The sequence below is a fragment of the Tupaia chinensis genome, unplaced genomic scaffold (assembly GCF_000334495.1).
Source record: "Tupaia chinensis unplaced genomic scaffold, TupChi_1.0 Scaffold000010_1, whole genome shotgun sequence".
Classification (NCBI taxonomy): Eukaryota; Metazoa; Chordata; class Mammalia; order Scandentia; family Tupaiidae; genus Tupaia; species Tupaia belangeri.
Window position 1 is genome coordinate 1,044,202 of NW_006159440.1, and position 18,102 is coordinate 1,062,303.

The following is an 18,102-nucleotide window of genomic DNA, read 5'->3' on the forward strand; positions in this document are numbered from 1 at the left end:
TAACTCAGCCACACTCAGCTCCTCTGTTAACTCAGCCACACTCAGCTCCTCTGCTAACTCAGCCACACTCAGCTCCTCTGTTAACTCAGCCACACTCAGCTCCTCTGCTAACTCAGCCACACTCAGCTCCTCTGTTAACTCAGCCACACTCAGCTCCTCTCTTAACTCAGTGCATACTTGAAGATCTTCATGGCCCAGGATATTATACATGAAAACACACCCCCAGTTTAAGGAACTCTTATGTCAGGGATATATTTTGTGAACATAAAATTGTGAGAGGATTTGGGAATGAAAACATCTCCTACTTTCTCTTTTTATTGGAAGTCCTTATATTCTGTCAAAACCTACTAATATACTATCATAAATCAGGATAATTCATTAATTTGTACAAAATTAATTTTACTACTTCAAAGCTCATCGCTACTTAGCACGGTAGTAAATTGTATTTATTTGGTAGGGACGAAAAAATAATCAGTATACCTACAGAACCATCTCATATTCATGCAATGTGGTTCTTGTAAAGAGCTCGACATGCCTTATCAACATTATTACTATAACACATTGCTCTAAGCACTCAACTGACAAGTTGTTTTCCTGACTTTCACATAGAGAAATGAGGTTCAAAGGAATTATGTGACTTGTTCAATGTCCTGTAGGGAATAAAAAATAAGCCAAGAGCAATCCAGATTCTTACTAGAACATTCTGCCCTCCCAGCACTCAATGGCAGAAGGCCAGGTATCCTCGTCCTTACCTGAGGGTTTGACAAGAACGGCCAGGAAGTCTGTGGTGAGAGAACTGACGTACAGGAGAATGCAGGGCGCCTTGGTGGTACTGAAGCTGAAGCGGATCTCCTCGTGGGCCAGGTCTGGGGGTCCGTTCTGCTGCTCAGGAGAGTTCTCTGTTCTGCTCGAGTCTTTGGCATTGACTGTTGGTGCCTGGAAATTGTACCTTAGCCACATCCCCTCTTCAAAAAATGCACCCACATCTGTGGAGAAAGAAAGAGAAAACTGAAAAATGAGGAAAGGTCTGATGCTGATTGGGAAGACTGCTGATTGTATAATGGCCTCTGAAGCAGTTTGCTGAGGGCAGGCACTTGCTGTAGGAAGGGGATCCGATGGTAAATATCTGTGTGATTGGATGTTATTCTGTCAACACAAACAGCTCATTTTTAGGTTGAAGAAATGTTTTTTTTTTTTTTTTTTGAGAGGTTTTTGCCATAGGGTGCCTGCACTCGCCAGACAGACAGAGAGAGACAGAGAGACAGAAAGCGAGAAATCACCCCCCAGGGAGGATGGCCATGCCGCAATCCCTTCTTCTCCATTCTCCTTTTGGCATTTTGGGCACGCACGCACATGCGCCCGGCATGAGTTTTAAGCCACTGGGTCCGGGATACGAACTGCAGTCGACTACATGGCAATCCAGTGACATAGCCATTATGCTAACTGCTGGTTCCGAAGAAATAGTTTTATAACACCAACTTTTGCAAATGTGTGTGTGTGTTGGTTTTCAACATGACTAATGGTGTCCTCATGGCCTTTAGAGACATACCTCTTCAACCTAAAAAGGAGTTGTTTTGTCTGAGTACTTTACATGACATTTTCTTCTGGTATATTTAAGTTTTAATTTTTACTAATTTTTTTTTAAGTTAGAAGATTTCCATACTCGATTGCATGCATTTTGTTGATAGAGCTGTGATAGAGCTGCTGTCTGCCTTGCCAGAGAGTGAAGATGAAGGAAACACAGATATGCCCGCAAGGAGATATCCACTTAGCGGTGGGGTGGGAGGAGACACACCACACTGGAGCTCAACCCAAGGAGTGTTCGAGCAGTTTACTCAGCAGGGAACCTTATCTCATTGCCTGACTGTCCTGAGCGAGCGTTCCCATTCTTCCAGCAAGCATCTAGTGAGCACCGACTATGTGCTGGGCACGCTGGGCACTGAGGGTAAGTCTTTCCTCTCAGGCCAGGTCTAGAGATGGGCTTAGACAAAAAGATCGACTATTAGGATACAGAGCAACAGGTGCAGGATCAGGTATTCACAGGGGCCTTTGGAACACAGTGGGTACCAGTGCTGTCTCTGGGGACTAAGGAGGACTTCCTGTGGGACAAGACATTTAAGCTGTGGCCCAGAGAACCAGAGTGACTAACCACGCACAGGTGGAGGAGATGAAGGCACTCCTCCTCTCAGTGAGAGCCACCGGCCGAGGCATCTCCCTCCTAGACCACTGTCAAGGGCTCCTCACTGCCCATTGTTAGTCCAAGACTCTGAAGCTCACACTCTGTTCCTGGCTGGTGCTGAGGATACAGTAAGACGGTAAGACGGGGCAATCCTGGCCTTTAGTGGTCCAGAGTTTGGGGGAAGAGACAGACAGCCGTAGGACAGGCCACTGGAAACATGTCTAATAGGTGCAGGCAGGAGGGGAACAGGCAGACTGGGTCACTTGGGGAAAACACACTAAGGTTCGCTTTGCTACAGAGGAGTTCTACCAGGGAAGTAAGAGTCATTGCCCAAAAACGAGTTCAGGCTGCTCGGGGAGGAGACACAGATCTGGAGTTTGGAGAACGGGTGGGAGGAAGCCCAGGGTTTTCAGACCTATCAGACAGGGCAGACTGGAAGTATGTGCAGTAAAAGACAGACATACCAGGCATTCAAAACTCAAGAATGAGAAGCACAGACCCCGGACCTCGGGAGGCACCTGGGAGGCAGAGCTGTGAAGGCCGCTGAAGCCACGGCCTCGCTCCCGCTTTCCCCTCACCCTCCCAGTCACAGGTGCAGCACTATCAGGGGCTTGAGCTCCCTGTACCAGAGTCAGAGCTGGAGTCAGAAAATGAGCAGGATTGAGACCCAGACATCATTCCTGGGATTACCTATCTGGGGCCTGTTAGAATCTGGTCTCTAGGCCTGCCTCAGAATTGAGCTCAGAGGTCTTGTCTCAAAGGCTCTGGAGAATGGGAATCTTGGACTGGCTCCCAGGTAGGACCTGTGTGCACTTGGGTCTGGGATCCTCAAGGTAGAAGCAGAGGCAGGGTGGCACACCTGTGGAGCAGGTAGTTGAGTGCCCCCACAGCCTGGGACATCTTGCACTCCTCAGCTAAACCTGAGATGGCCATTCCAAAGCAGATGAAGGGAAATTTGGAAATCTAAAGATTTTAGATAAATGATCCAAAAATATGCCTCAGAGAATACTTTTGGTATATTTTAGAGCCATGATTAAAAAGCTTTATGGATTTATGTCAGTTTTGGAGGAAGGGATACACCATACTAAAAGCTTTATTCTGAAACTAGTTGGTCATAAACCAACTGTTAACCAAGGCCTGGGAGTGATGTGAATCATTTAAGGTTCCAAGTGGCGGATTTACAGCTGTCATTTTATTGTTTCAGATCATTTTAAGGAAATACCAAATCAGGGTACTGTAACATCTTTTAGGAAAGTAGCACTTCCCCCCTTCTGAATGAATAACTACAATAGCACGGATTTAACAACTCTAACCAGCATTTCCCTCACTACATTTTCAAAAACTGTTGATTTAGTGTGTTTGATTTAATATTTTTATATTAATAAGAGATAATCTAGGTTTTATAATGTTCATTTTTTGATAAAAATGATAAATTTTGGATCTAAGTATTCTGAGGTTACGAAAGCAATTTCTTGAATAACATCATACTTCTTAAAATGTTGAAATACATTATATCATCTATAGAGTTATGATCATAAAAGTGACAGTAACCTTGAAGAAGCTTTATCTTAACTATTTCTTAGTCCTCAATACAGATCATATGTAACTTATCCCTGATTGAAGAAAAGAAGTTAACAAATGTTTGGAGTGAAATCCACAAATTCTTTACCCAGAATAATACCATAAAGATATTCTTCCTCCTGTTTAACCAAATCCCTGAGGCTTATAGCAGAAAAACAAAACAAAACAAACAAACAAGCATAAAACCAAAAACCAAAATTAAACAGCTGGCCTTCATACTGATGATTCAATCGTTCCTCGTTATTTTTTCTCCATGTTAAATAATTCTACTTCTTTTGCTTTTCACTTAGGGTATATTTTGCAACTCATATTTTAAAATTTGGCATGATTCTTTTTTTTCTCTAACTTTCCTATGAGGATCCAGAATTGAAAGTCTCCAACTCGCAAATGGAATCTTTCCAAAAATTTATTTTAAAGTGAGTAACTTGCAACTTGGAAATATTTCTGCATGCAAATAATGTTTTAAATGGTGGTGAGTTTGCCAGGAGAGTTCACAAATACTGAGACACCCTGGATGTGTAATAAAAGATAACTGAAGAATGTCACTATGCATTAGGAATTAAAATAGAAAAGCAAGAGTAAAAAAGTGTTAAGGTTTATTTTTAATGTAAGAACTTCAGGGAACTCTGTCCCTGCTAGGATTTCATCTAACCAACTCAGTAGAATGTTGGTAAGTATAAAACAACTAGCTCTGTGGGAGATAAAAATCCTCCTTTGTAGTGTTTCCTATTCCAGTGGTGTAAATACTGATACCTTGTCTGATTTCAAGCTACCAACATGACATCACTAAACATGGAATTGAGAAGAGAGGTGTTCCAAACTCTGTGAGCTGCCTCCTGCAAATGATCTTCTATTCACTGACTCAGTCACCAATGCATCCTTCCTTTTATCTTAGGCTGTAAGCAAACACTTTAATATTTGCTTACTGCTATCTACCTCCTGAGGCTCTCTTCTACCTCTTCCCAACTTTGCAGATCCATAAAGCTCTGTACATCTTCTACCAAAATCTAGAAGGAACTACAGAGGAACAGCAACTGCGGTAGATGAAGCACAGGCTTATCCTGCAGCCTCAGGATCATTAAACATGTCCATGGCTGAATTCCATCCCAAAATGATCACTCTCATTAACTGCTTTTTAATTAGTCATTTAGTAAAGGAGGTAAGTGAATTTTATGGCATTCTGCTTCTAGAGACCTTGGGCACTATCCTCTGCATGCATCAAGATTCTGTATTTGGTGGACTCAGTCCTTTCAGGACAATCTGCATAGCATAGTTTGTTTAAACTTATTTCTAGTTGTTCTCCCAAGACCCTGCCATCCTTAAATGTAACCAGTTTCTCTCCTGGCTTTACACTGGCAAAATCTGCTTTCTCTCCCCCAAATGTACCACCCTGAATTTCCCTTCTGAATTTTTTATTCTGTTTGTTTGATGTTTCCTTCAGTTTAATATAATCATTTTGGACTAACAGTGCTGGGCCTGGGATGGGGTAGTACTCACCTCTACTAGGTCTGTTTCCCCAGGTGGATACATATCTATCGTAACCAATTTTCCACCATTCTCTCCAAAGACTCAGTCACTTCCAGGTCAGTTTCTATCTAATAAGTTTTAGTGTATGATGCTATACAATAGAGGAAACAATGCCCAAGAAAAATCTAAGTTTAGCTTGAATGGCATGTGCTGCCCTAGAGACACAAATATGAAGGATATTACTTTAAACACATCAATAAGCTACAACTTGACTGTGCAGGAGCCAGGGGGCTTTCCTGAGTGGAGTTTAAGAGCAACAGCACCGAACAACTTGACTCAGCTCTTAGACAGGATGATAGTTTGCATCTGGAGTTTCTAAGATCATGCTCCTGAAATAGTGTGAATACGTATTCGTGGCATAAATGGTGGTCGACAGGGTAGAATGCTTTTGGGAGAGCAAGGGGTTGAGGGCTTCACCATAGCAAACCTTGTCTGAGACATATAATCAAGGATTAATGTGCTACAAGTAGAGGCCGGGAACCAGAAGATGTGAGTTTTAACCCTGGCTTTGTCACCAACCAGCTCTGATCTTGTTCGAACTGTTTAATTGCTATGGACTTTATGTAACTCCCTTCTCTCTCTCTCTTCTTTCTAAATAAATAACTCTATTCTTATAAGACACCCTCTCTTGACCCCATACCTCACCCAACTTCCTGCCTTTTGATAAATGCTCCCTGTGGCCCTGAGCTGTTAGATTCGGCAGGGAGTAAATTACGTTTGCCTTAGTAACAGGAAAGGATGAGCTTTAACAGAGACTCAGGGTGGGGACAGCATTCTAGGAAGAGAAGAGCATGAGCAAAGGCTCGGAGGGCGGAGGGAACACCAGGACCTGTGCACATAGGCCAAGATGACTAACGTTCAGGGGAGAGTGGTAGGAAGCACAGCGAGAGAGAAGGGCAGTGGCATTTTGAGGATGTTGGTCTTTGTACAGGAAGCAACCCTTAAGGGTTTCAAGCAAAGCTTACATAATCTGATTTTCAGTTTTGAAAGATCATGCTGGGTGAAGTTTGAAGAATGGACTGGAGGAGGTTTAAGTAGGCCATTGAAGGGCTATAGCGATGGGGTAGAATAAATATGACGATGGTTTGGATTAACAGATTAGAGACACTCTGGGGGCAAAGTGGACAGAACTTGATGATAGCTCAGAAGTAGGAAGGTAAGGAAAGTGTGTTCAGGACGACTCCTGGATTTTCAGATGGGTGCTGGTGAAAAGCCCTGACTATGGGAACACAGAGTTGCTCTTGGTGAGATTAGGATGTGCAGGGATCAGGAGTTTGTCTTTGAACAGGTAATTTGAGGTGCCTTTGAGCCAGGGAAGCAGAAATGTCAGAGTCTGGGCTAGAAATATATATTTTAGAGTCACGATATTAGATGGTAATTAACTCCACAAGCACACATGGGATTCCCCAGGGGAAGTGTACAGAGAGAAGAAAGGGAGGCCCCAGCACTGAGCCTTGAGAAGTCAATGTTTTCAAGGTGGGAAAGGGAGAGCGTGCAAAGGAGGAATAGCGAGGAAATAATCAGCAATTCGGTGGAACACTGAGAACATGAGGTATTGATGAGGCTGAGGGAAGGGGATTTTTCAAGAAAGGAAAACTAACTGGTTAATAGATTAGAAATCTGTTCAAAGATCCCATTACATTTTTCCCTGTATTATTTTGGGGGAGAGTCACTGGATACATTTCTGGTGTCTAGCTTCTGAAATTTCAGGCAAAAGTATGTACACATTTCTGGGGAGAGGGTTAATAGTTTTAATCAGGTTACATGATCCCCTCAACAAATGTAAGGAAAAAGAACAATAATTAATCTCCTCATTATTTCTCCAGAAATGATGTACCGAGAAGGTTCTATGGCTAGTCATGTGCTGGGTGCTGACCTTGCTTCCAGGATGACTGAAGGCCCTTCATTATCCGGTCTTGCCCTCTTCTCAGCCTGGGCTCCCCTTCTCCACACACTGGCCAGCGTCTATGCAGAGCGGACCTCCTGCTTGCCCACTTCGACTTCCTCCCCACCTTCACTCGCCCTTCCTTCTACTCTTTTGGCCTCAATGTGGTGTCAGCTCCATGTCCTTCTCTAAGGGCCATGTGCTTCCTTAAGCATCCCCATCATAACTTAGTATCGTAAGTATAACCTTGTTTGCATTTAATTTTGTAAACATTTCTTGAAATCCTCCTATATGCTAGGCCCTTGCTGATAACAAAGGCAAACATGACAAGGGCTTTCCTTACTGGAATTTGCAGTAGGTTGGAAACTAGAGTAAACACGGCATTACCACAGTGTGATGCGAGGTCTTCGGCCACAAAGTATGTGGAACACGCAGCAGGAGGACTGAGGGCCCCTCTCAGGGGGGTGGGCTGTGAATGTCTGGATTGTTTCACCAAGAAGGGACATTTGAGATGGGCACTGACAAACGACCAGGCATCCGCAAGATGGGCGAGCCGGGCAGGGCCCTTCAGGCATGGGAAACAGCTAACTTTGAGCATTTCACCATATTTGTTTTCTCTCTAATATTGAATATTATAAACATATATTTAATATTAAAGATGCACATATTAAATATAATATTTAGATTTAAGAATTTCATATGAAATATGCTAATTATAATTTAAAGGAATATTACATTTAATATGATATATTTTATATATATATATAATTTCCAAGCTATTTGGAAAACAGAGTCAAGAAAATAATATTAATATAATGCTATTGATCTATTTCTAGAAAAACACACACAAATATTTGGATACACACAAATAACTTTGGAAAACCACCTGAGGCTTTATTTGTAGCCATATATATATTTCCATGTAGGATGTCTTTTGCAAATAAGCAGGCGCCATGCAGGACCCATCTCTCATGCTCCTGTACAGGGAAGGGAAGGGAAGGGAAGGGAAGGGAAGGGAAGGGAAGGCACAGAGGGGCAAGGACTGTGGAAGTTGTACACCTTTATGCATCTGGTCTACTACTAGACCTTGAGCTTTGAGAGGAAGAACTGTAAATAGTAACCTCAGCCAACCCCTGGCCTCCAGCAGATATTCAGTAAAGGTTTGTGGAATTAAACTGAACAAAATTAAATTTTTTTTAATAGCAGTAGTATATTTTTCAACCACTTGGTCCAGATCAATATTTCTTAATTGGAAAATTTCAATTTCTTTTCCATTGTAAAGTAGGAGTCATGAGAGAGAGTATTTCATCAACTCGCACATCATTATTAATGAAAAGAGTGGATTTATTAATGACCGTGTTATACGATGCCTTTAGAATAATGTATCCTGAGGAATCAAATGATTTACGGCTTAAGGGATGCTCTTAATTTCTACTGTTTGTTCTCCTTTATGTTGATCTAGTAAGTTGGAACAGGAGCTGGTCAATTATTTGATCAAATTTAAGAAGAAAATTGTCCCCAGTCTGAAGTCAAGGTTGCTAGTATTTCAAGGCTTTGTTCTTATGTTGAATGTAAAGGCCCCTGGCTCAGGAAGTAAGATTGTCTTTCTTTCCAATTCATTCATTTGCCTTTTTTGCTTGTGACATTCTCCCCCACAAACATAGCTCAACAACTGTGTATGTCTCTCTCTCTCTCTCTTTTTTTTAACTATAATGTTTCCCTGCCTGCTGCCATTTCTGATATCCCATAGTTTGTGAAAGGCTTAAAGTGATCACTTCTTTTTGAGTTCTCATTTTTCAATAGTCCCAGATTAAGAAATGGCCACAAATATATCTCTGTTCTAATAGTGCCACTGGGTGCAAAGGTGACCCTGGGTGGGGATCTAAACGTGTGTTGCCTGCCTGTCACTGATTTTATCCCAAGTGGAGACTCATCAGGGAGGAGGGAGACCAGGTGCACACAGAACCAGTTTAGCTGAACTGTTCGGTCTCCTGAGAATAAGGGAAACCAACCATGAGCATCTTCTCAAGTCTATTGACAAAAACCAAATCTTTGAAGACAAACTAGTTTTGTAAGTCAATCACAAAGTTTAATGAAAAGTAAGATTTTGTGCTTGGCACTTTGAAAAAATGGGGGTGAAATGATTTAAACATTACACTGTAAATTCCACGGCTGAAGAGCAATATTAAATAATGGTTATAAAGTCATAGATTGGAAGAGTTTGGGTAAACAAAGATAGAGCGAACACCCACAAACATGGCAGCTTGACTGGAATAAGAGGCACTGTGGGACTTCTGTTCACCTCTCCCCTTCTCTGACCTCTTAGTAAAGACCTGTGTTTCTCCCTTTAAGTCTTGCCATTTCACAAAGACCTGCGTCTCTCCGTTTTTGTCTTGCTATTTCACAAAGGCATGGGGCAACCACAATTCTGACCACCAAATGCTTTTTTTCCACATGACAGTTTGCTTTTGTAATATTTTTATTCTGATATTTGAATATAAATCTGCCATGCTCAGAGTTTATTTCCAATAAAATGACAAAAGCATAATGTAAAGAAAACTCTTTATTAGGACAATAATGAGTTTCTGCCCCTCTGTTGACAATGGGAATGGGGGCATTACTGCTTCCAACGAATCACATCACTTAAATCCAAGGTGCCTTCACCCTTTCTCTAAAGCTCAGGGCCAATGATAAAATATCTGCCATTTATGGAGCATTAGGGACTATGCTATTTAGTCTTACAACACCAAGAGGTATGTGCTATTATTCAAATCTTACAGATGAGGGAATGGAGACTCAGAGAAGGTGAATAACTTGCCTATGGTCACACATCTAGCAGGTTCTATTAACTACTATGTTGTATTTTGCCTTTCAAAGCTTTCGCCTCATACCTTACCTAGAAGAGAAATCTACAAAAGCAATTTAGCATTTTTCTTTACAATATTGCTCTGGAGAATGACAGCATGTTAGGTGTATTTTGAAGGTTTGAGAGTCAGAGGGCTATGCTTTCCATGTAAAAGAAGTTTTTGAAAAGCTCTACATCAGTGCTTTTTGACAGAAATATAGTATGAGCCACATTTATAATTTTGAGTTCTCCCTATAGCCATGTTAAAAAAGTAAACAAAAGTAAAATTAATTTAACACTATTTGGTATTTCATTTGGCATATCCAATACATTATCATTTCAATATGTAACCTATTGGGTTATGGGTAAAGTCATGATGCATTTTTGCACAGAAAAACATAGAAATTATTAATGAGACATCTTACATTGTGATGTTTAATTTTGTGTGTCAGTGTGATTAGACTGAGGGATGCCCAGATAATTGATAAAACATTACCTTTGGGTGTGTCTGTGAGGATGTTTCTGGAAGAGATTAGTATTTGAATTAGAAGATTTAATAAAGAAAATCACTAATGCTTGTGGGTATTATCCAATCCATTGAATTTACTCATTCTTCTTTAGCAGGGATATCCATCCTCTGCCTTCAGATGTCAGTGCTATCGGTTCTTAGGCCTTTGGACTCCAGGACTCCATACCAGTCCAGAACCCTACTAGTTCTCAGACCTTCAACCTCAGACTGAATCACATCACTAGTGTTCCTGGTTCTTCAGGTGACAGATAACATATCATGGGATTTCTTGACTTCCACAATTGTGTGAATGAATTCTCATAATAAATTCCTGTTTAATATCTGTATATATGAGATTACCTCAAAAAGTTCTTTGAAAAATAAAATTAAACTATAATTTTATTGTGGAGCATAAAAGTTTTAACATAATGCATAGTTTTTTCATAATACATGTTTTCCATCAACTTTTCGAGGACCCCCTCCTGATATATCCTACTGTTTCTGTCCCTTTGGAGAACCCTAATAATTAAAATGATTGTTTCATGCTAAGTCTTTAGCATGAAATCCGCTTGAGCCTTTTAGCTTACAGAGCATCTCAATGTGAACTATAACACCCACATTTCAAGTGCTCAGTAGTCACACATAATTCGTGGATGCCCTACTAGACAGTGTAGCTACATAGAGTATAAGAAAGGAAAAAGAAAAGCATTTGTCAATATGAGCTGTTTTCAACAGCCTCCAGAGAGGTAGTTTCTGCATGGGTATTAGAATCGTTCCGGAATTATTTTAACCACACAAATGCTTATATTCTCTGCCAAATCACTTAGTCAGAGTTTCTAGGAATGACTTTTAGACATACATGCTTAGATTTTAATGTATCTTCCCTCCAAATTCATGTGTTGAAATTTGGTTGTGATGTGATTGGGGCGGGGGGACTCAATATGGCTGGGGTGTTGGAAGGTTGAGCTGGGGCTGGAATGTGATGCGGGGTAGAATACAATGCTCTGCAAGGCTGACCCACACAACAGGGTCTTGGGTTTGTGCCTGGAGATCTCCCTGAGTACACCAGGCACATATACTCCCATGATCTGGGGCTGGAAGAGGGTGGATCATGGCACTGGGATCCTGCTGGGGGTGCTGTCTGTCTGTCTCTGTCTTTTTCTGTCTTTCTGGCTCATGAAAGAAAGAAACTTGAAAAAAAGAAAAGTGGGGTCTTTGGGAGGTAATTTGGATTATATGCAGTCATCATGGGGCCCCATGATTGACTCCTGGCAGCTTTATAAAGAGAGCAGACATATGAACATACATGTTTTACTCTTAACATATGACACCCTGTACCATCTCAGGACTCTACAGAGAGTTCCCACTAATAATAAGACCCTTGTCAGGTGCAGTACCTTGATCTTAGAGCTTCAGAACTCTGAGCTAAATAACTCTTTTTTTTTTTTTTTAATAAATCACTCAGTGTGGTATTCTACTGTTAGTTACAGAAAAGTGAATTGAAACAATACCTAAACAAAAAAGGACTTGAAACCTCACATTTCTAGTTCAACCCTCTTAGAATAAAAGCAGATATGAACTTACTGAAAATATACCTTCTATGTAGCTCTATCAGGAATCTGGACACATGATACATGGAGAGTTTTGGCATTTACAATTCTAGCCATTTCATTTCACTAGACATTTGAGTAATAGCGTAAAAAAAATGTTGCTTGTTTTGAAGTGTTCTGTATGTATTTTAGGTTTATTTTTGCAATGGCAAGAGGAATTAATTTAGCCAGAATGACCATTTTATAATGTATGTTATACCATGTCGCTCCTCTGCTCAAAATCTTCCATCTTCCTTTGAGTCAAAATCAAGCCCTTATCATAGCCCACCACACCCTACCCAATCTGGGTCCTCTCTCTCCAGCCCTCACCCCATTTCCTGATTTTATCTCACTGCTTTTCCTTTCACTGCATCCTTAACGGCCTTCTTGTGTTTTCTGAACACCCACATCAGACCAGGTTCTAGCTAGGGCCCAGGTATCTTTATTTTATACTTTATCTTTTATTTTTTTAAAAAAAGTTTTATCTGCCAGGGTGATAAACACTTATCCAGAGCAATGTGTAGATTCTGTTCTCCTAAACTTTTTTTCCCCCTCCAAATCTGGCTTTTGCTAAGCACTAAGCAGCCATGATTCAAGATCTCATTTACTGTCCAGTATCTTAAATGCAAATATCCCATGAAGCTTTAACCATCTAATAAGACAAGTGTAGGGTTGGACTTTCTTGTGAATGTTCAGGTGCCTCACACGGCCATATCTGAAGATACCAGTTTTCAAAGGTCACATCTAAAAAGATGGCCAAGGGAGTTTCCAGAAGTAAGAACAAAATGTCCTCCAAAACTGATTATGATGTGCTGCCACTTGCAGAGGCCACCTATGGTCCTAATCCTCATAGTCACAAAGCAGCAACATAGCTAATTCAGCATGAGCGGGCTTAACAAGTTGTGGCTGATATTTACTTACTTTAACTATTAGGAAAAATCTCAACAAAGCACTGAGAGAAGGAGTCACTTTAAAGCATGTAAGGCAATTAATCTATAGTACATACGGGATGAGCTAAAGACCCTGCAGGTCACATGTACACAATCACCCTCATTATTTCTAAATCACTTCATGGAATGTTAAAATTTCTTGGCTTATGCCCTATTGCCAGACCTATCAGCTCAAAGACGAATTGTTATGCATTTCCCATCCCTAACATAAAGCTTGAAAAGAAACAGAACAGAGGCTGTCATCTGCCTCTTAGGGGTGGTGGCTCTAGTGCTAAGGCTTAACTCAACCCCCTTGGAACCCAACCACTATCAGTCTTATCAGCCAACTTGATATGGAAGTCAGGAGTTTCATTTTACAGTTTTTGACAGGTTGGGATTTGTGCAGGAAAAGGACACATAATTCAGGCTTCAGTGGCTCCAGCTGGAAATAACCTCTCAGTCTCTCCAGAGCTTTAGGGAAAACTCAAGCGATGACCACACAAATGGAACTGGAAGAACTAATCTCTATCATGTAGGAGGAGGACAACCTTGGAGACATGACTGATAGGGATCCTAGTTGTAAATGAGCTTTTCAGGGTAACGGTTTAAGTCATTTTGCTAAGCTCCTCCTCTTCTTATTAGATTTGGTTTTAAGAGGCAGCTGGCTTTACCCTCGATGACAATCAACTGAGAGACTACGAGGAGCTGTCAGAGGGTGCAAGCCTGTCAGCATTACTGAAATGCTTTCTTTTCACTTAACTTGATTTTTCTTTTTGTATGTGTGTGTTATTGCTATAATCAGAAAAATAAATCCTTGCCCTGAATGAGACATACTCTGTCACTGGCAGTAGCTTAGATTGTTTGAACTCCCAAACCTTTTTTTTTTTTTTTTTTTTTTTTAACATCGGCTGTTGGGCAGCTTTGAAAAATGTTTAAAAGAATGGATCAACACTTGGAATTTGTTTCTGAGATTTAAGGAATTATTCTACAGAGAATTTTTCTTGTTGGGTGACCTTTTTGTTAGGTGCTGCTGCTGCTGCTTTTTATAAAGGCTCTTTTTTTTTTTTTTTTTTTTTTTTAAGAGAGATTTTTGCTATAGGGTACATGCATTTGCCAGAGAGAGACAGAGAGACAGAAAGGAAACATCATCCCCTAGGAGGATGGCCATGCTGCAATCCCTTCTCCTCTATTCTTCTCTTGAGATCTTGGGCACACAAGCACACTCACCCGGCGGGAGTTTAAGTCACCTAGCTGTGGTCTACTATGTGGGAGTTCAGCGACGCGACCATTCCACCATCTGTTGGTCCCTCTTTTTTGTTTTAATATATAGTTGCAGGGTGTATATCAAGCATCCTGCTTTGCCTTTTTTCATGTGATCGTCCATATGTAGATATAAACCAACTTAAACTAGGGGACAATTCCAGAAAAACTGACTTCTAGGTCGAGAAATTTGGTAACCTCGAAATAAAACGAGGCCTACATTATTTTAGAAATGAATTTTTGGTTAGAGACACACATTTTCAGTGTCAGTACAAGTGCATGCAATTCGAAGTGGATTTATGGTAAGTTTAAATAAATGATTTTTTTCCCCTTTGTGCATATTTTATGATGTACAGTAATTCACTAGTACATGTGCATAATTTATAATTGAATATACAAATAAAGTCTATACATTGGGACTCATGTTAACATTTTGTTGTTGTTTAGAAGGACTTAGGGAAGCACTGCCTGAGAGGGGGATCTCTCTTTAGGGGTCACTATGAGTCTGTCCCTCCCGTGAGCCTGAATGCTGGTACAAGCTGTTAGAATTTTCTGGAAGGATCTCTGTGTCTTTGAATATTGCTGGCTCTCACATTTCCAGGGTGGTCCTCTGCTGTGCTGCCTGAAAGAAGAGTTTATTACCTCCTAGGGAGAACCACAACTCAGGGTTAAGGCCATAGATGTTGGGGTCAATTTGTCCATGTGCAAATCCTTACTTTGTCACTTGGATGGATCACTTTAGGCAAGTTACAGTTTCTCTATGCCTCAATTTTCATGTTAATAAAATGAGTTTAGTAGAATTACCTCTTCCATTGGATTCTTGTGAAAAGAAACACGTTAATACACCTGGAATGCTTAGAAAAGTACCAGGAACTGTTATCATCACTAACAGACCTCCCTGATTCCAGCTGGAAGACTGCCAGTCACCATCCTGTACTTAACCCAGCTTCCTCTCCTGCCTGGTTCTGCATTGATACAAACACTTTCTTAGGCTCTGCTCCATTCTGCTGATCAGAGAGGTGTTCTTTTGCTCATTGCTTTTTAATTTTTATTTATTTATGATGAGAGATTGACAGATACACTCGACAGGGTCCTTACGCTGCAATCTACCCACAGCCTCAGCCAGCCGAGATCACAGAAGCTGGAATGTCCAGAGAGGCCTCAGGATGGGAACCTGGGACCTTCCCATGTGAGTCTAGTTGTATTACTGCCACATCACTGTCTGGCCCTGGATCAGTGAGTTTTTAGACACAGCTCCCTCCAGTTCACCCTAGCCCTGCTGCAGTGAACTCTTCCATGCCTGCCCATACAAGGAATTAGAATAAGCCTAATGCATGGTTGATTTATTTCATTTGGGATTAAGAAATGAGATATTTAAACTGCACTTTCAAGGTCTAGTTTTCCTCAATGACTTTTGACACTCAAAAAATTTTAAGAGAATTTTATTTATGATTACTCCTTGAGATCAGTAACCCATTGATTTTGAAACTGGTCAGCTCGGTGGAAAATTAATCTTATATGTGTGTGCAAATGAGATGTGCTCCTAGAAGCTCTTTAAAAATGCTGTTTGTGCTTTTGAACTCAATTAGTGTTTCCAAAGCTTGTAGTTACCCAGTACAGAGAAATTTGAACAAGACTGATTAGATGTGACAGGTCAAATGTTGACTCGGATATTCTTTTGGTAGGCATTTCTAAACTCTCACTAACATTCTGCAGGTCAGTAGGATGCGTTTGTACGGACACATGCTCTGAATGCCTGAGCAGCACCTTCTCTTTTTCTCTCCATGGCTTTGTTAAGGTTGCTTAGGAAATATCAGTGATTTCTCAAAAAGAAGTTGCTTGAGACTTAGAAAAACGGAAAAATAAAAGTTGAGGTCAGGTGCCTGGAATGATTTTATAAGTCTCAATTATGAGATACATTAAATTCTGACTTGAATTATTTGATGACTATTACAGCTTTGGAATTATCCCATCACTCTGTGTGTGTGTGTGTGTGTGTGTGTGTGTGTGTGTGGGTGGGTGTATTTTGTTTATTTGTTTCTGGTCTAAATGTTTTTTATTTGAAACAAATAATTGCACCAAGTAAGAGCTTGATTTCCCTGCTACAAATTAAAACAGAGCAGAATAAGGGCAGACTTCACCTGGCAGGACAGTTCCAATATCCACCCACTCGTTGGGGTTAGGGTCATTTTAGTCATCAGTGGTTGTTCTAACACAAATACTAACCCCAAACTACTTGTGTTACACAAAAGGGAGTGGTCTTAGTTTCATGTGTGTGAGGGAAGGGGCAATGTGTTCTACAAATGCCAAAAGGCGAGAGAAGCACAAACACCACCTGCTCTTAAAAACAACATAAATACAGCGGCTGTCTGCACTCTATGGTGGAAACAGAAAGATTAGAGGATATAGAAGCATGGAAAATGGTTATAGATACTGAATTCAGTGTGGGAGGAGGGTGGAAGAAGGGGGAGAGTGTGAGGAAAGATATTAAGGAGACAAATAGACAGGCAAGACATTTATGGGAGGATACAGAAATGGCTTATTGTCAGTTGATGATAACGTGTACAGTATCCTCAACTGGAGTAGTGTGAAGTGTACTCATGTTGGGAGAATTCACTTTACAAGCTAAGTGATGTATAATGATTGAATGTATAAAAGAAATTAAAAACATTAAAACACCAAAATAGTATTTAGAATTTTCTATCCTTTGTATTTCAATAATAAAAAGCAGTGCTAGGATTTGGCACTTAGATTTAGTTTCTATCCTGACCATTTACAAAGTGTTCCCCACATGACTTTTATCATGGGGGTTATCAGTCCCTTCACTAGAAGAGATGTGTCATCTCCTTCCTCCCTTCTTGCCCCCATGCTCATGTTCCTTGGGATGACTGCTGGCTCAAGGTATTTTAGAGCCACCATGCTGTTTGGCTTCTTCCAAAAACTTGTCCAAACCAAAAGGATCCTTCTCGAACTGAAGGATCTCTCTTGTTCTATCTATGGTTTGAACCAGAAAACTTGTTGAGACCAGTACTTGGTGTAATGCTTACATTGCTGGACTATTACTTAGTTGATCATGCTTCAACTCCCAGACCCAGTGACTTAAAACTCACACTGGGCGCATATGCGTGCATGCTCAAAATCCCAAGAAGAGAAGGGAGGAGAAGGGATTGTAGTATGGCCATCCTCCCTGGGGTGATTTCTCACTTTCTGTCTCCATCTCTCTGGCAAGTGCATGCACCCTATAGCAAAAATATCTCTCTAAAAAAAAAAAAGAAAAGAAAAAAAACCCCCAAAACCCCCAACAACTCCTTGTCAGAAACAAATCAAATCTATTGGTCTTTATTCTGGCTTCTAGGTCATCAACATACTTGTCCTTGTTCAGATTCTTACTCGATCTATGAATACTTAGGGCTATGTCTTTACTACCTCTCCAGGCTCAATCATAAACATTGTAAATTTCATCTTTGTCACGTGCAAATCCACTGTCCACACCCTTGGATTGGTTGAAGAGTCTCTGGTCACTGCACGTCATTGGAAGTGTGGGGACTGGACACACCAAGAGCAATGTCTTCACCAATAGCCCAATTGTCACTCCTCTGTTTTGACCTCCCATCAGGAGTGGCACTGGAAAGATTTCTATCACGCTGTCTTTCTTTTCACTTATCATGTCAGATTTAATCTCTCTTGTGTGTCTCCCCATTCTCTTTTTCCACTTGGGTTTTGAGCCCAGCTCTCCTCTTTCTGGTTTGCTTGGCCATTTCCATAAGTTTCTCTTTTTCTTTTAGAGTCATCTTTCCCT

General features: G+C 40.8%; 1 protein-coding gene and 1 pseudogene across 1 annotated transcript in view; both read right to left on the reverse strand.

Annotated features, from left to right (window-relative positions):
* Positions 1–18,102, reverse strand: part of CNTNAP2 (contactin associated protein 2) — a 1,579,711-nt gene that overhangs the window by 184,945 nt on the left and 1,376,664 nt on the right. The window contains exon 19 of the mRNA XM_006139900.2: positions 753–986. Coding sequence (XP_006139962.1) covers positions 753–986 — 234 coding nt within the window. The remainder of the gene's footprint in view (positions 1–752; positions 987–18,102) is intronic.
* The window catches only part of LOC102467932 (SNW domain-containing protein 1-like), a 1,904-nt pseudogene continuing 944 nt past the window's right edge, over positions 17,143–18,102 (reverse strand).